The sequence below is a fragment of the Podarcis pityusensis genome (genome assembly GCF_964106645.2).
Source record: "Podarcis pityusensis genome assembly, chromosome: 3".
Taxonomy (NCBI): domain Eukaryota; kingdom Metazoa; phylum Chordata; class Lepidosauria; order Squamata; family Lacertidae; genus Podarcis; species Podarcis pityusensis.
Genome location: NC_138026.1, coordinates 60362654 through 60379991, shown reverse-complemented (window position 1 = coordinate 60379991; position 17338 = coordinate 60362654). Strand labels below are relative to the sequence as shown.

General features: G+C 40.4%; 1 protein-coding gene and 1 long non-coding RNA gene across 8 annotated transcripts in view; one reads left to right on the top strand and one right to left on the bottom strand.

Moving 5' to 3' along the window:
- The window catches only part of LOC308473895, a 76413-nt gene that overhangs the window by 23004 nt on the left and 36071 nt on the right, over positions 1 to 17338 (bottom strand). The gene's annotated exons all lie outside the window — the stretch shown is intronic.
- The window catches only part of AHI1 (Abelson helper integration site 1), a 65200-nt gene that overhangs the window by 42008 nt on the left and 5854 nt on the right, over positions 1 to 17338 (top strand). For all 7 annotated transcript variants that reach the window (XR_013984343.1, XM_080999513.1, XM_080999508.1 and 4 more), the window contains exons 20-22: positions 7625 to 7683; positions 15115 to 15186; positions 17100 to 17262. Coding sequence is in view for 6 of the 7 variants with exons in the window: in XM_080999513.1 (XP_080855639.1) it covers positions 7625 to 7683; positions 15115 to 15186; positions 17100 to 17262 (294 nt within the window). In the remaining variant the exon portion in view is untranslated. The remainder of the gene's footprint in view (positions 1 to 7624; positions 7684 to 15114; positions 15187 to 17099; positions 17263 to 17338) is intronic.

Below are 17338 nucleotides of genomic sequence, written 5' to 3'. Positions count from 1 at the left end.
TATGATGAGTTACCATAAGCAAATAGAAATAAGAAAAATAGAACTACAACTGGGGTGGGTTTAAACCATGAATTAAGAAAAGGGATCTATTTTGAATTACTGATTTTAAATCACATTCTCTATTTCAAATTCCTATTAAAACTGATTGCTATATTAAAACATACAGGTTTGTAACTAACTACATACAGGCTTTGAACTTTAATTTTTTTTAGAAAGCAAATCTCTAGCCCTCTAAGGAAAATGAAGCACAATGTACAGGTACCCTCTAGGAGGCCTCATATTGCTTTGCCATGGCAATAAGCAGCATTATCACATTCTAAGGACATGCTTAGGACAGGCAAAGGCATTTGAGAAGGGTGTGGAGAGTTCTGAGGGCTGGTTATAAAGGTCTGGATTTCTCTATTTAGCTTGCTTTTATGCATTCTGTTTAGCTTGCTTTTATGCATTCATGTTAGGATTCATTCCTTGTGTTGCAGTCATGGGATTGTTTTTATCACATGATGGTGTATGTTTTCATTCCACTTTGTGGGAAGTGACGGAGACAGGATGTTTCTGTTACTGTGTTTCCGTGATGTAGGATTTTTGTCCTTTGTTCTCTCTCTTTGCTGTCTGATGCTGAAGAGGAAGGAGCTGAGTCAAGAAGCTCCGAGTGTGTATATGTAAATAAACGTAGTATAGCCAAAAGCTGTGCTACTGAGTCTGTACGCTGACTGCCTATACTCTGCCAATCCTGAAGTGTGCTGATGCCCTTTGGTATCAGTTGCTGTGATGTTCGGGCTGGAGAAAGCTTTTGAACCTCCTGGACGAACGACCAGGAGGGTGAGAACATGCCAGTCGGGCATGTGTCTCTGTCAGACCCCTACTTGTGTGTAAGACCTCCTGACACTTCATAGCTGTGCTTTTTTGTGTGTGATATTTTATTGCTTTCATTTTCTTTTCTTTTTTAATATGATTTTTATTAACAGTAAGAACAACAAACATCACAGTTCCAAAATAGGAGCTGTAAAATACCAAAAGTGGAATACCCATAGTAGTAACATACACAATAACTAATTTGGTGTTAAGCCAATATAACCTACAAAATCATTTAAAAAATCTGTCAAACTACAAATAACATATACTAAATCATTATATACATGGATTTTCTCATGTCAGAATATTTTTCTGAATATTTTATATCCATAAAATAAAATGTTGTTTGCTAAAAATATATAATTAAGTGGAATAAATTGCGGCCTAAATATTTAGGCAATCTGCAAGGCCATCTGGGTTTTCAGAATGCTTGTCTGGAAATGAATATCCTTTTCTTTCTGAAAGTGCTACATCAGGAGGGAAATGGGGTTAATATGCAAGTGTTGACTATTGTGGTCAGTGTAATTACCTCAGAAGCAAAGCTGATTTACATTTTCCAGAATGTTGCCCGAGTAGTTGCTTGGAAGTCTTTTTCTCTGAATAATGTAATATGAACACTTAGACTATTTCTCTTGGTTGCACCTGCTTTTTAGTCAACTTGCAATTTACAGATCAAAGTGAGTAATGCAGAAATGGGTAATTTTTTGCTTTCTATATTGGCTGGCCCTTGTATCTGTGTGGATAGTGTCATTAGATTGTTTCGTCACAATATTGCTCTTGATGTAGGTACTGTATATCTGGGTGGAGTCAGGAGTTTCTTATATTCATGCTTGAGAAAGAGAGAAGATATAGTTCTCATTTATCTTCCTAACGTGTGTCCTCTAAGCCTTCCATGACAGTATCTGAGAATATTTTGTACTACAAATTTTTCATGAATGGCTTTGATTTTTATCATGAAGTTCAGCCAAGGTGCCAAAATTTAGGTGTAACTTATATCCCCTTTAGTAAAATTATAGGGTGGGAAAGGAACAAAGGATAATTTAGGGTAGTTTTACTCAAATTGCAAGGAGATGAGGTATACCCTCTGGGCTGTCTACCCTGCCTCAAATTCTGTGTTGTACCTCCTAGCCCCTGTTGCCATCAGCATCCCAGCCTTATCACCTTGTTTTCAATTGATACTGAGTATGTTAATTGTCATTCCACAAAATGGGAATAGCAGCAGTAGCTAACAAGGGCAGTAGAGAAATTTGTGGAGACCAGGCGTGCCAGCTCTATAGGGCCAAAGTGTCTTCGGCCCCTTCAATATCTGTTGGCAGGGGGGCAGGCCCCCTCAATGTTGAGGGGGCCAAGGAAGCTGAGTGTGGAGCCAAGCATGGCATGGGCTCCTCTTGAGCGTGAGAGAGAAGCCGCCAGCCATTGAAACCACATTGTACTGGGCCCCATGCTTGGTCTCCTCCTGATGATGCAACGTTGTGTGTGTGTGTGTGTGATGTCACACATGTGTGCCGGGCACATGATGTCACACACACGCCACACACACCAGTGCCTCTAGTGTGGAAAAAGACTGTTTTGATAGGTGGATAAGAAAATCTTGGCTGGCCTCATGTGAGCCATAGATTGAGCAACAGAGATCAGATCCAATCACTGCCCTGAGGCAAGATCCTTCTTACAGCAGCCACCAATTTTTGCATCATATATTCATCCTTACGTCCAGATTAGTGTTGGTAAATATGGTGACTGTTAACAGCCTGAATTCCCTCCACCATTATGCGTAGTAAATTGTCTAGCTTAAATGTGAGGCTGCTAGACCCAAAATTAGAGTATTACCCTCTTTGTTGTTATTTAATAAAACATAAAATAATTGCTATGTTCCTTAGCTCAATTTCATTATCTCATATCCTTTCCTAATGCAAGGCCTGCTCTAAGAGAACATTTCATCATATGCTTCCAATAAATTTACTTGGAGATTCTTCTGTGGGAGTGCATGGAGAATTCTACTGGACTCTGTAGCAGTCCAGCTTATGGGACAGTGCGACCTGCCTGACATTGTGGGGAAAGGACTGAAAAATTATTCCCTAGTCTTCTCTACACCTACAATTCTACAGAGATCTTCATATTTGTAAGGGGAAAATACAAGGACCTTTCCATGAGATTACCAAGGAATCATTTAATGGGTGTGTCAGATGCTAAATATATTTGATTCTAATCTCTAATTAAAATGTTGGCTTTTATTGCTCTTAGATTTGATGTAACAGGTCTTTCTTCATTATAGCTGGGAGCTCTGTATTCTGTTTTTTTAAACACCTCTGAATTCAGCAACCAAAAGATCCAGCCTCTGTGATTGAAATTGTAGGTGTGTATATTTTATATTATGTGTGTGATGTTGGAAAATTGGGGTAGCTAGTGGTTTATTTGTTCCAGTATTTCTTCCAGGGGCTTCAGAACCAAGGCCAGATCTCTTATGATACTAGAGGCAAAGGGTTCTTTGGGCTAAGGAAACAGTGTGCTTCAGTTTTTCCTTGACCAGTTGCTCCTTGCATTGCAGATCAGGGTTGGCAAATCCAGTGGTGGCTGCTGGTGGTGGAAGGGGGATGCGGTAGGTGCGGTCCACCCCAGGTGTCATTCCTGATAGGGGTGACATCTCCACCCTGCCCACCTGGGACGCTTGCTGCAGGTGGCGCCCCACACTGCCTCATTTACTCTAAATAGACTAGCCTTGGAATTCTCCCCAGGCCACACACTCTCCTCAGAAAGAGGTCTGAGTGGGTTTAGAAACAAGCCTACTATACAAGGCAAAATTTGCATTCATTTCTCTATTCACTTCTGCCTCCGGCCCTGCCCACCACTGACACGTGGCCCTCAAAAGGCTGCCCAGATGGGGAGGTGGCCTTTGGGCTGAAAAAGGTTGCCCACCACAGGTGAATTTTCACAGGCTTGATTCAGAACGGTCTCAGTTAAATATCTGCTAAGCATGCTCCTGAATGCCAGGATTTCTGGCAATAGTAGCTTTCTTAAACTAAAGGTAAACGTACGCCTGCCTGTACGGGCCAGTCGTGTCCGACTCTAGCGTTGTGCGCCCATCTCACTTAAGAGGCCGGGGGCCAGCGCTGTCCGGAGACACTTCCGGGTCACGTGGCCAGCGTGACGAAGCTGCTCTGGCGAGCCGGCACCAGCGCAGCACATGGAAACGCCGTTTACCTTCCCGCTATAAAGCGGTACCTATTTATCTACTTGCACTTAAGAGTGCTTTCAAACTGCTAGGTGGGCAGGAGCTGGGACTGAACGACAGGAGCTCACCCCGCCGCGGGGATTCAAACCGCCAACCATGCGATCGGCAAGCCCTAGGCACTGAGGTTTTACCCACAGCGCCACCCGCGTCACCAGTAGCTTTCTTAGGTCCTTGCTATTTTTTCACAGGACTCTACTACACAATCTAATGGCGCCAAACTAATTATGAGTGGGTGAGTGTTCATACTCCACTCTGGGGAACTTCTGGTGCCTAAAATCTGAACTTCACTATTTTCACCTGGCCTCACCCCTGTGCAGGTATTTTAATTCAGGGGTGACACCTCCAAATCAGCAACCCCAACGCTCAAGCCAATTTTCCACCTTCTACAAGACCCCACCAAATAAACAAAACAGCAGCAAATAATTAAATAAAATAGACACAGTGCTGAGTTGTATGGAGCCCAGCAGCCTGATGGGAATGCATTTTGTCCCCTACCCCAGTCATCAAGTTAATCAATTGATGAGCAGAGATGGTGCACTAAGCCCCTTACTTAGCTGATTTGCACAGATCAACTGAGGAAGGGTAGGTACCTCTGTATATTTGAGGGTTTGGGATTTCTTTTACAACCAAGAGGTATATTACTTTTATAAAATCTGTGTGTGTGTGTGTGTGTGTGTGTGTGTGTGTGTGTGTGTATCCTATATGCCTACATTTGAAAGTGTGCATAACCCCTTGCTATAAAGATTCTGCCCTGTGCCTCCAGCTTTTATCATAGAACTTCAGTGGCAAAGTTAAGAGTCAAAGCAAGACTTTTGCAAATACACCACCTGCAGTATTTTGGAAACAGTGACTGCATAACTATTTTGTTGTCACTGTAACCATCACACTGTGCTTCCTTACACAGATGCCTCTTGCTCTGGGGGTAAGCATTATAAGCCGGGTCAGTCCGGGTGAGTCAGAAAGGTTACAGCTTTTTAGTTTAGAAAAAAGGCTAGTAAGGGGGCTTGATGGAGGCATATACGATTATGCATGGTGTGGAGAAAATGAAAAGGGGGAAGTTTTCTGTTCTCATGATAATAGGACTTGAGACCATCCAAAGCTGAATGTTGGAAGACTGAGGACAGACAAAAGGGAGCACTTCTTTGCATAATGCATAGTTAATCTAATTCATTCCCACAAGATGTAGTGATGGCCACGAGACTGGATGACTTTAAAAGAAGTTGACCATTTTTTAAAGGATGGAACAAACAGGAGGAGGTTATCAATGACTACTAGCCAAAATGGCTGTGTTCTACCCCCAGTATCAGAGCAGTATGTCTCTGGATACCAGTTCCTGGGTATCACAAAGCAGGAGAGTATTGTTGCATTGCTTGCAGGATTCCTATAGCCACTGTGAGATTAGGATGCTGGACTAAATGGGCCTCTTCTAAATAGGCCTCATAAGAAGAACAGGCCTCTTCTTATGTTCCTATATTCTTATGTAGTTTACCTCTTTGACACAAATAATACGAGTATTCAGCAGTAGTCTTTAAAATAAAATTGTGCCCTTTCTGCATCATTTATGTTTATTATTTAGGCTTATATAGGGCAAAGATGTGACAGGGGAGAAAACTGGGTAACTGGAGCACACATAAACCTGTTAAGAATGAAGGGTTTTTTTCTCTCTCTCACAGGAGAAGTGTTTGCAAGATTGTGGGCAAGCGAGCTCTTTGAGGTGGTGCCATCTAATTACATATATAAATATCTTCCAGTGTTCAAATATTTGTGAGGAAATTTATTATGAGTGTGACTAATACTACTGGCTTAAGGGCTGGCAAAGTGCAGGTGGAGGTTGTGCAAGCTTTCCCATGGATATGTGCCAGTGCACCTGAATAATTTCAACCATTAGTTGAGAATCCAGGGAACTGATGAGCAGGTATCACCCAGAGCACTTAACTGAATGGGGTGTGTGGTGTGTGTGTGTGTGTGTGTGTGTGTGTGTGTGTGTGTACAAGTTGACAGTTACTGAATTTCTGGTTATCACCATAACACACATTTGGGTGAATGAGGAGCAGCATGTCATTCTGGTGTGTGTTGCTAACAGAAGGGTTAGTTTTGGTCACCTCTTCTTGGATCCAATCTGATTTTTTTTCCTTCTGTAATGACAACTTAATGTAAGCCCTACATGTGATAACAGTTCAACCATATGCAAACTTTCCTCCTACTGAAGTTGGTAATCTTTTCTGATTAAATGACTATCATGAAAAAAGCCATAACATGATGAAAGAAGGGTATGAAGTGATAGGTGCCAACATCCTTGAGTAGTCCTTGAATAAGTTAAAGAGCAGATTTGCCTCATGTGCCAGTTTGTGGACACAGGGACAAGACTGGGGGAAATCCCTTAAATACTTTGGGCTGTAGATATCTGAAGGGCTATATACTCCCATCTCACTGCGAGTCCTGAAACACCTGTTTCTGCTTATCAGAAGACTGATGCCACTATGCTCCAAATCTCTGGATGACACTTCCCAGTGGTTTCGTATAGAATTAGTCCAAATGCTTCCCCCAAGCCATGCCCACCTTGTATCAGATGTGGGGCAGGGCTCATTGGTACCTACAAACCCTAAAGCCTTTGCCCACACAGTTTTATTTCAAACCACATGGAAAAAGGAAAGCACTTTACCTGATCTCAAATGATTGGCAGGTGGGTGCCAGGTGACTGACAGGGAAGTTGGGGACATCAGTATCCAACCCACCGGCTGGATCCCATTTCCCATCCCTGTTCTAGGCCAGCACTCTTAACTTCTTCACCAAACTGCACTAGAATTTGCAGAAGGGAGGCAGTATAGGGATTATCTTCCTTTTTAAAAAAATAAAAGTTTTTTAAAAGATGTTTCCTTCCTTAGAGCTATGCACATACCATCTACAAAAAGAAAAGAAAAAAGATGAAGCCATACATATTGAAAAGATTAGTGTGAGCTTGGTAGTCAGTCTAATAATACATGCAAAAAGACCCAAAATGACAAATAAATCCTTTTAAAAATATACTGTAGTGAGCTGGAATAAAATAAACAGCAAGATGTGTGTTGCCAGGAAGTCATATGATCAAAGAGAATACACTGAATAGCTTATATCTATTCTTTCAGATAAAATGAGTAGTTCAATGCAGAGATGTTGTGATCACTTCTGGTGGGGGGAAAACTTTGTATGCATGACTCAAAGATTCAATGGCTGGGAAAGACAGTGCTGGTTTTAAATAATAGTGTCAGTTCTGCGTGCGAGGTGGTATGTGGTCATTGCTTGCAGTATCTTTCCAAATCATTTGAATGGAAATATTGGATTAGCTAACCTTGTGTCAGGTCTGTTAGTTAGATAAACTCTCCAACTGTTCCTGACTGAAAGATGCATAGCTGGGACTGAAAGCAGCTGCTGCTTTTTTATTCAAGTTTTTGTGAACTGTCTTAGCATCATCATGTTTTTAAAAAAATATAAAATAAAATAAAATGATTTATTAGACTGAAAGGGGATAACAAGCAAAAATTTCACAGCTTTGTCTTTTCACAGGGAGCTTCATCCCAGTAGGAAACCCTTTTTGCCAAAGCCCGTCAGCTGGACTACACACGGTAAGCAGCTCAGTATTCCTTTTTCTTTTTGCATATAACATTTTTTAAAAAAACTTTTTAAAATCCTTCTTCAAAAGTTATCATTGTACAGGAGCTTTCTTATCCTTCCGTTCAGTCATAAAAGACCTGCCTTCCACAGAATCATTGTCCATGTAGGCTTTCTGGCTCCCGCAGTTGCTCTCTGAACAAAAGATCCACGATCAGCTTTGTGTACTATGCTTGTAAAACTCATTGCAATTAGGTATGCCTAGATCACAACTTTCTATCCTTAGGATGTCTTTAGATACATAGTTGTGGAGAATAAGGAAAAGTGGACACAACAGGACCTGAACTTGTATGCTAATTCTTTGTACTTTCAATTGAGACAGAGAGAGATTGACTCTAATTGAACTTTTGCTCATTGATTGTCTTATATTAAGCAGCATGGTTGCCACTTGTGTAATGTGTAGACTAAAATCTTAGTTGTACTTTGGGTTTTATTTACTTTAAAATAATAAAGAACCAGAGTTGTGAACAGGAAGGCTATTGTTAAACAAGATCACCTCATTTTAACCAATTGGTCTCCCAAAGGTTTCCCATACTTACCTCTACACACACACACACATTATCATCATTATACAAACACACACTATGACCATTTTTTTTGGTATGGGATATGAGTTAAATTGTGTTGGGTTATTAACTCCTTTGTTACCCGTATCCAAAGATCATGACTAAGATTAAGGTGCTTCCTTTCCAGCTGTGAGTCTTGCAAAATAGCCATCCTACTTTGTTCCTCACCTTCTTCTGTTCCCTCCTTCACAAAATGCAGTGGCATAAATAATGCAGCACTTAATTACAGCAATCACATAACCGGAGTGCCCTCCCCACCAATTCATTTCAGACCCAGGGAACAGCTTTGCTCATTCCCATCTTAAAGCACATATTTTCCTCTAATGTGGGCAAACATCTCACCCTGAGTGCACTAGGGACCTCTCATCATGCTCAAGAGAGGCTCTGGATTGGAGATGTTGATTTATTTATTTTTTAAGCTTTTGTTTACTGGTTTTCCAAGCTTCTTGTGCCCCTGGATAAAAGCATGATTTATATCTATAAGCTGTTTTTTCCCCTCAATTAGTGCAGAAACTAATTTTCTGGCTACATTGGCTCACAAATTCCTGAGTGAGAATTACTTTCAGATATACCAGCCCAGAATAGCTGAAACCAAAGAGGGAAAAGTAAAGATGGGAAATTCATTATGGTATTCGTTAACTTTTTTATGGTGCTGGTAGAAAACTTCTAACAGTATGTAAATTGACATCCTTTAAAGTTGAAAGTGAAGTGTTTCTGATTAAAGAGAAATGGATCAAAATAGTTTTGGAGTGTGTTTGAATAATCTTATCAGTTGAATTATGTCACCTACTTTACAATTCATCCCTTTTTTAAAATCCCTGTAGGCTTTGTCGAAGCAGCTGTGTTTGCGTTTCTTTTTTGTGTTTGTACATTGCAGGACTCAGTAAAGTGCATCCTGGCACAGCTTTTCCTCTAGGCAGATTATAGATTCCCATGCTCATTAAATACTTAAAGGACTATAATCAAATCAGGATCATAGTCTTCTGAAAACCCAGGAAAGCAACAGTAGTAGCACCAGCAGTAATTTAATGATCTATGCCGTAGAAAGACCAACACATGACAGTAGTTTAGTTACTTTTTACAGGAGTTACTTATTCTGTAAGATTTTAACACAGTTGCTTCCTTTTCTTATCAATTGTTTATAATCTGAATTTTTCTTCCCACCCTAAAACCTGACATTACATGAAAGTTCTGTCACTGTGAGCTTGGTTGCTTTAGACATCTCAGAACTCTATCTCTGTAATTTATCTGGACAATAGGAATAATACTGTTTGGTTTCACAGAGCTGTTGTGAGGGTAAATGAATAAAATATTGTAAAAAGCACTTTTTCCAGTTTGAGTATCTTAACCAGGATATTTGTTAATATTGAAAATAGGTGTCCAGTTGTGCCACAGACCTCTGCTTCCTCAAACAAGGCTTATCCTTCCTCCCCATTCCTTGCAGACCCTATGCATCCCTAATACCTTCCACTGAGAATTAGGAGACCTCCCTGGAGTGGATTGGCAGGGTGCAAGAACATAAGGGGCAAAAGTGAATTCTCATTACATATGATGACATGACACTGTATCTCACCCAATAATTGCCTCCTAAGGCTGCAGCCTTCTTTTCCTTGAAGGGCGTTTTAGGGGCCATTGGGTTTTTCAGATCTCCTTCTCAAAGCATAGACAGAGAGGTTGGCCCTTGGAGAGGGAGATCTGACCTTGTAAGCTTCCTTAGTGAGGCTGTCAAAAGGACCACAGCAGGCGTTCCTCTGATATTTCAGGGGGCTAAAGGGAGGTAGGTTGGGTTAGGCTATGGATCCAAAGCCCTCCTGTTCCCCAAAAAGCCACCAGAGCAGAGTTTGGGCTGCTATAGTTTATTTACCTACCATTGGAATCAAAGGGAGGAAAACTTTTCTGACCCCATTTTGGGAACTTTCCCCCCATGAAATGAGGGAAGAAGAAAAGCTGGAGCTTATATATTATGGTTTGTCCACTGCCTTTGGTTCTCCATCCTTCAGCCGCTTTGAATTGCTTGTGCTCCTTTTACTTACTTATCTGTTTAATAAAGTAAGGAATATTCTTTGGACTGCTTTTATAGGGCGTTGTCCTCACAAAGTGACTTGCATTAAATACAATTAAAAATTACATTTTTAAAAAATAAACAAACCTTTTAAAACCAATTCCAAGAGAGTATGAAACAATGTAAAGGAATCACTTGCAACAAATGAGTAGCTATGGCTCATTTGAAAGTCTGCACTGTAGGGGCAATATGTGATTCAGTATATTCATTCCATCCCCATCTATAAGAACCTTAATTCTTGTCTTTGATCAGTTTCTACAAGAAGCAGAGAGAACCTAAAAATTACAGCATAGTTACATTTTCACCATGCAGTTCAAGAACCCTGTGCATGTAACCAAAGGTATATCAGCTTGTCCAGTGCTATTCAGTCTTCCTCATTCAGCTTAATTTTGAGGGGAAGCTTGAAATATACAAAAGGATATGTTCACAGCCATTCCCTGCTGCTCAGGATGTATCGGAAACTTTTGCTCCACATCCAAAGGAAAGTGCTGAATTGGGATGGAGATGTAGAGTTCAGTAGTTCTCAACTTGTTCCATAGCTGGAAAACATGCCATCTGCCAGAGGCATGCCCGCTCTGAAATTTAAATCTGACCCTATCCAAATAGTTCAAAATGTCTGTGGATTCTTCTGTATATTTTGAACTAATATGGGAAACAAACAAGCCCCGCGGTAGGTAGGGATTAGAGCAGTAAAAAAAAAACTTGTATCCTTAATGAAGTTTATCTTTGAGATTTAAAGTTGCACAACATTCATAATTTGCTGTGATAATTATTTTAATATAAAGTCCTGGAAATTAAATAACCTGCTACACATTTTCAATAAAGTAAAATTCCATGTGCAGCTTCACTATCAACATGTTTGTTTGTTTGTTTGTTTGTTTGTTTGTTTGTTTGTTTGTTTACAATCTCTTACCTGCACTTCATGACCAAAAGTAATACTAAAGGGGGCTAGAACAAGCTTCAAAGCAGAGACATTATAAAAGAGTGAAATAAGTAAAATATAGCACAATAGAGAATCTCTTCAACAAAAGAATCTGGAAATATCCCAGAATAAATATATTTGTTCAATTTTTGATCTCCTCAACTGAGTCTTCCATTCTCCATCTGGAAGCTGATCTCTGTTCAGTGAAGGACCAGAGTGCCTATCTTTGCCATTAGGTATTGGCTAAAATTTAAAAAGTGGGATCAGGCCCATTTTAGTACTTTCTGCTTTCAATGAGATGTTGACGTGCATGACCTCTCTTTTGGCATTCTGAGCTCATTAGACTTTGAGATTGCATCTTGCCACATGAAATGTAAAGTATTGCACTTGGGCAAAAAAAATGAGAGGCACAAATACAAGATGGGTGACACCTGGCTTGAGAGCAGTACATGTGAAAAGGATCTAGGAGTCTTGGTTGACCACAAACTTGACATGAGCCAACAGTGTGACGCGGCAGCTAAAAAAGCCAATGCAATTCTGGGCTGCATCAATAGGAGTATAGCATCTAGATCAAGGGAAGTAATAGTGCCACTGTATTCTGCTCTGGTCAGACCTCACCTGGAGTACTGTGTCCAGTTCTGGGCACCACAGTTCAAGAAGGACACTGACAAACTGGAACGTGTCCAGAGGAGGGCAACCAAAATGCTCAAAGGCCTGGAAACGATGCCTTATGAGGAACGGCTAAGGGAGCTGGGCATGTTTAGCCTGGAGAAGAGGAGGTTAAGGGGTGATATGATAGCCATGTTCAAATATATAAAAGGATGTCACATAGAGGAGGGAGAAAGGTTGTTTTCTGCTGCTCCAGAGAAGCGGACACGGAGCAATGGATCCAAACTACAAGAAAGAAGATTCCACCTAAACATTAGGAAGAACTTCCTGACAGTAAGAGCTGGAATTTGCTGCCAAGGAGTGTGGTGGAGTCTCCTTCTTTGGAGGTCTTTAAGCAGAGGCTTGACAACCATATGTCAGGAGTGCTCTGATGGTGTTTCCTGCTTGGCAGGGGTTGGACTCGATGGCCCTTGTGGTCTCTTCCAACTCTATGATTCTATGATTCTATGAAATCTCATATTTTAAAGCATGATTTTTGTGCTAATCTCACTTCTGCCTGTCTGTCCAAATGTGCCCCTTGGTATGCCAAACTACCCATTCAGACTCCTTGTCTTCACTATGTAACCAGCATCACAAATGTCAAATGGAGCAGTTGCAGTCTATGCACTGTCATAGTCGAAGGGTGTTACCACCAGATTCCTTATGAAGAGAGAGCTTGCCCATGTGGAAGTAATGTGCCTGAAGATTTACCCCACTACTTACTGATTTGTCTAATCTACGAGGACTTAAGAGCAGCCTTGTTCAAAGATTTAAATCTCCCAGTTGAGAGATTGATTGGGTAGCTGATTAATTTTTATTAGGGAGCAAGTCCCCCTACACTTCTGTCTTGCTTTTAGAGCAACAATTTAAAGGAAAAAAGTTTGTGGGGATAAGTTAAGAGTTTGCTCCCCTAAAGAATTTATCTGACAGAATGTCTGGTTTAAATTATCATTTTAACTATGTAATCTATTCTGTTTTATGTATTTTGTTTTTTTGTAATGGCTTCAGCAACACAAATAATAGTTGTAAATGTTGCTGAACTCCAACTCACATGAGCCACAGCCAATCTGCTCAATGATCAGGGTGGATGGGAGGTGCAGTCTAGCAACATCCAGAGGGCCATCGGTTCCCAGTTCGTGGTCTACAGTGATGAAGTAGTTCTCCAGGTTTTCAGACAGCTTTTATATGACATCTGCTCAAACTTCTGTCTAAACTGCCTATGACATGGAGACATCTATATTACCTTGTAATCAGGGGTACATATGCCTATCATAATGGGTGCTGTATTGCACAATCTTGTTGCCATCTCTACATGCTGGCCTGTGTTTTATGGCATAGGAGCCAATGAAAAGGTGGTAACCCTGAATCCCTTTCTCTGTGTGGCAAACTGATGCAAGTAAACCTTCCATATGGAGACAGCAGCTATGAAGAAGGGTTTAAAATGGCCCTTTGTGCATTTGAGTATTCCTTAAGTTTGTAAGCCTTAAGTCCACAGACCTTAGGAAAGCCTGAGCTAAATTTAGTGACATGCTTACTATCCAGTCATCATTGTTCCTTATTTGCTGATTTTTCAGTTTACCAAATTGTCTCTAGATGCCTTCCATGGACAGGTTTTGTGAAATTAAGAAGTAGAAATGATACACTAATCACCGTTAAGTCCTTAAATGGAGGCTATGTATCATCCCAATTCCAACAATTGAAAAGTAAAACACTTATTTCTTTAGGTGGAAGCACTTTGTATCCACATATTAATAAAGCTTTAATACAACATCTGGAAGCATTCAAAATATCCCTGGGCATGCTGAAGTTTTTAATCTATTATTTCCTAAAGCTTACCTCAGCTCAAGGAAGTTTGATGGGGCCTTTGGAGAGCTCATAAATATCTTTTTGAAAAGAATTATAATGAGAATACTAATCATCATCATCACCATGACTCATCACTGAGTAACAAGAGCCACTCCTTCCCTTCGGGTAAAACTCACTGCCTTGACAGTGTTGCTACTCTACAAATGCTCATATCAAGGAATGAAGAGCCAAGAATAAGCTCAAACTTGCCCTTTCTGGATGGCTGCACTGAGAAATGACAATTAGGTAAATCCACTGGTTCCCTGCTATAAGAGCCAAACCAGGCCTGATTTGTGTGTTTAAACCTGGATCAGCTGCAGTTCATTAGAAAGACTGAAAGGCTTGGTTTGAACAACAAAAAGGGGTGCATGGGTGAGGAGCACAAAACTTCCTCTTCCTTGCAAGATGTAGCTTACCGTCCTTCAGCTTCTTTCAACAAGTGTTTTCCCTTCCTCCCCCCCCCCCCCAAAAGGCTCACTTTCTAGTATTAAAGCCCAGCTGAGGGTAATATGCTTTTATGGCTGCAGGGTGGCAAGACATGAAAAAGGGGAGGGTTCAGCAGCCCTCGTCTCCCTGTTCTTTTGCTGATCAAACCACCCCCACTTCATTTTCTATGGGTGTAGGTCAAAGCACACATTTGCCACCATCACATCTATTTTACCTAACTGAGATCTAGTATTCCCTAATTATAATTTTTTATTTTATTTATATCCTACCCTTCCTCCCTGAGAACCCCAGAGTGGCAAACACTAAAGCGATAACACAAAGTATTTAAAAATAAATTAATGCCCCATTTAAAACATTTAAAAATAAGGTTTTTAAAAATGTAAAACATTCACATACCCTCACAGGTAATAAATTCAAGGTTGCTGAGATCTTCCAGTCATCAAATACCTTGGAGACTCCACTATTGCCCTACCCTCTCCATGCCAGCCTGAAGCTTGCTAACTAATTCCTCCTCCCTCCATTGGAACAATCAGAGCAGGCCATAACTGTGGCTAGTCCACACCTCTCACCCTGGGCAGCAGAAGCCAGCAGGGTTTGGAAGGGGTGGACAAGCCACAACTTTACACCACTCCCCACCTGCATTAATGCAATCTATTCCTGTTAAATACAGTGATATCTCGGGTTAAGAACTTAATTCATTCTGGAGGTCCGTTCTTAATCTGAAACTGTTCTTAACCTGAGGTACCACTTTAGCTAATGGGGCCTCCCGCTGCCACCGTGCGATTTCTGTTCTCATCCTGATGCAAAGTTCTTAACCCGAGGTACTATTTCTGGGTTAGCGGACTCTGTAACCTGAATCATCTGTAACCTGAGGTACCACTGTAATTTCTTCCAGAATGCTGAGTTTCCAGCAGCACCCTATGTGAGAGGAGATACTAGTTCTGGTTCAGTCTCTGTCCAAGAAACAGTAAGTACCAGGCAACTTTTAAAATCTATTTTCTCTATTGTGTGTTGATTTTTCATTTTAGCAATTGTTACATTTTAGAAGCACTTGTTACAAGTGCTTCTAAAATGAAGTGTTCAACACTTGTTTTAGAAATACATTGCCTCTATTTAACACAAGATTACTCAGATTATCAATTGTATATAAAATGGAATTAACAAAACAGTGGTGTACACTTTTAAGTATTTCTTTAAAATCAGTTACATTGGATGGATAGGGGCCATTGTGTACAAAAGGAGAAGGCTCTACTATAACTCCCCTTCCACAAATCCCATTCTCCTGCAAATGGAACAAAATTGTTGGATGTCACCCATCGGATATAACAAATTCTTTAACACTCAGCTGTTCATCAAGTGAGAAAACAAGCAAACTTTTCTTGTCACTAAGCTTCTGGATTCTCTTCTTCAAAATAATGAACTGATGTTAGGAATTATATTCTAATAACTCCAGTGACAGAGAGAGCATGTATAACGTTCTTTATTATTATGCAGTCCATTGAGCCTTTCGTCAAATTTTTATTTTTACCTTAGGTGCCCTGTAAGGTTTTCTAGTTATTGCTGAAGATTTATTAATATTTGCAAAAGAGATTAGGTAACATCATATATTTTGCAATTATTTAATGGAATGACATCCTGCCTTTTGGAAAGATTTTTTTTTGGGGGGGGGGGAATCCCCATAAGTACTATGTCATAAATTCCATCTTCATCTTTTTTTGCTATCTAGTTTCCTCTTACAATACAGATGTTCTAAGTAGTGGCAAAGGGTTATCAGTGAGCAAAAACAATTCTGTCTTCCCACAGCCACTCATGAAGAACCATCACATGATAGCTGCTTTTCATTACACCATTGGTGAGATTGCACACTTCACCCAAAGAAGCCTGTTATTACAATGCCATCAATAAGTCACCTAAAAAATGGGTTTGCGGTGATGTCCCAACACTGGGCTTCTTTACATGGAAAAGGCATTTTTTATAAGAAGTAATGCAGTGTAAAAATATCCAACATGCCATGGCAATTCATTTGTGAACTGATCTAAATGCGAGCTTGCAGTGACATAGTCAAATTTGGGGGGGGGGGGTTCTGCTTTGAGTTGCTGCAGGTAAGTGGATTCTTAAACACACATAGTTTCCATGCATTATGATTTAAGGACGCCCACAGCACAAAGTAGCTTGTCATGTGCAGCAGCCTTTAAAAATGCAGATCAAATGGATTGCTCTGCTAAACTCATCAGAATGCACCACCATATAGGCGACTTTGCCAAAATAAGTCTTTTACCTAATTTTTGAAATTGCTTTATGTAAACATAACCATCTTTACAGCAAGATCAGTATACTGTGTAAGTAAATAATATGAAGTGTTGTACTGAGCAATATCAAACTTTTATCATTTAATTATGATTTTTTAAAAGTCATCTAAAGTGCAGTAGAAAAATCATCAATGCAGCATTTCCCAAAATGTTCTGAAAGAGTTTCCTTCTAGCAAAACTACCTCATATCTCAAATGTTCATTCCAATATGTTATTTTGTACCTCCAGGCAGATGAGTTCACAAATAAAGTGGGCTCTGAGAGTGGTATAACAATTCTGAGAAAGTAAATGTATCAAACATTATTTGCTTATAGAACCAGCAGCTGCTGTTGTTTTTTTGAAGCTAATCTTGGTGCCTTTGAATGTTCTTAACTCTTTCTTGAATCCCACAACCCCTTTATCTTCCTTCTCCTGCTGTGTTCCCACCAGCCCCAAAACCTGAGACAGCCTCAGCTCTCACCCAAGTGTAGCTTTGGTTACAGCAATTTTTCTATTAGAGGAAGTGAATGTTGGTGTTTCGTCTCTGTGGTGCATTTGTGATAAAGCTGTGGTGGTCTTATCTCTTTCGTAGGTAGTGGCTCTTTATGACTACACAGCGCATCGATCAGATGAGCTAACCATCCATTGCAGTGACATTATCCAAGTGTTATACAAAGATAATGATAACTGGTGGTTTGGCAGCCTGGCGAATGGACAGCAAGGCTATTTTCCAGCCAATTATGTGGTTGGCGAAAGTACGTATAATGCTTCTCCCTAGTATTTTTCTCCTTGTGGGGCCTTAACTGATTATCAAAGATTTGTCATTCTGTG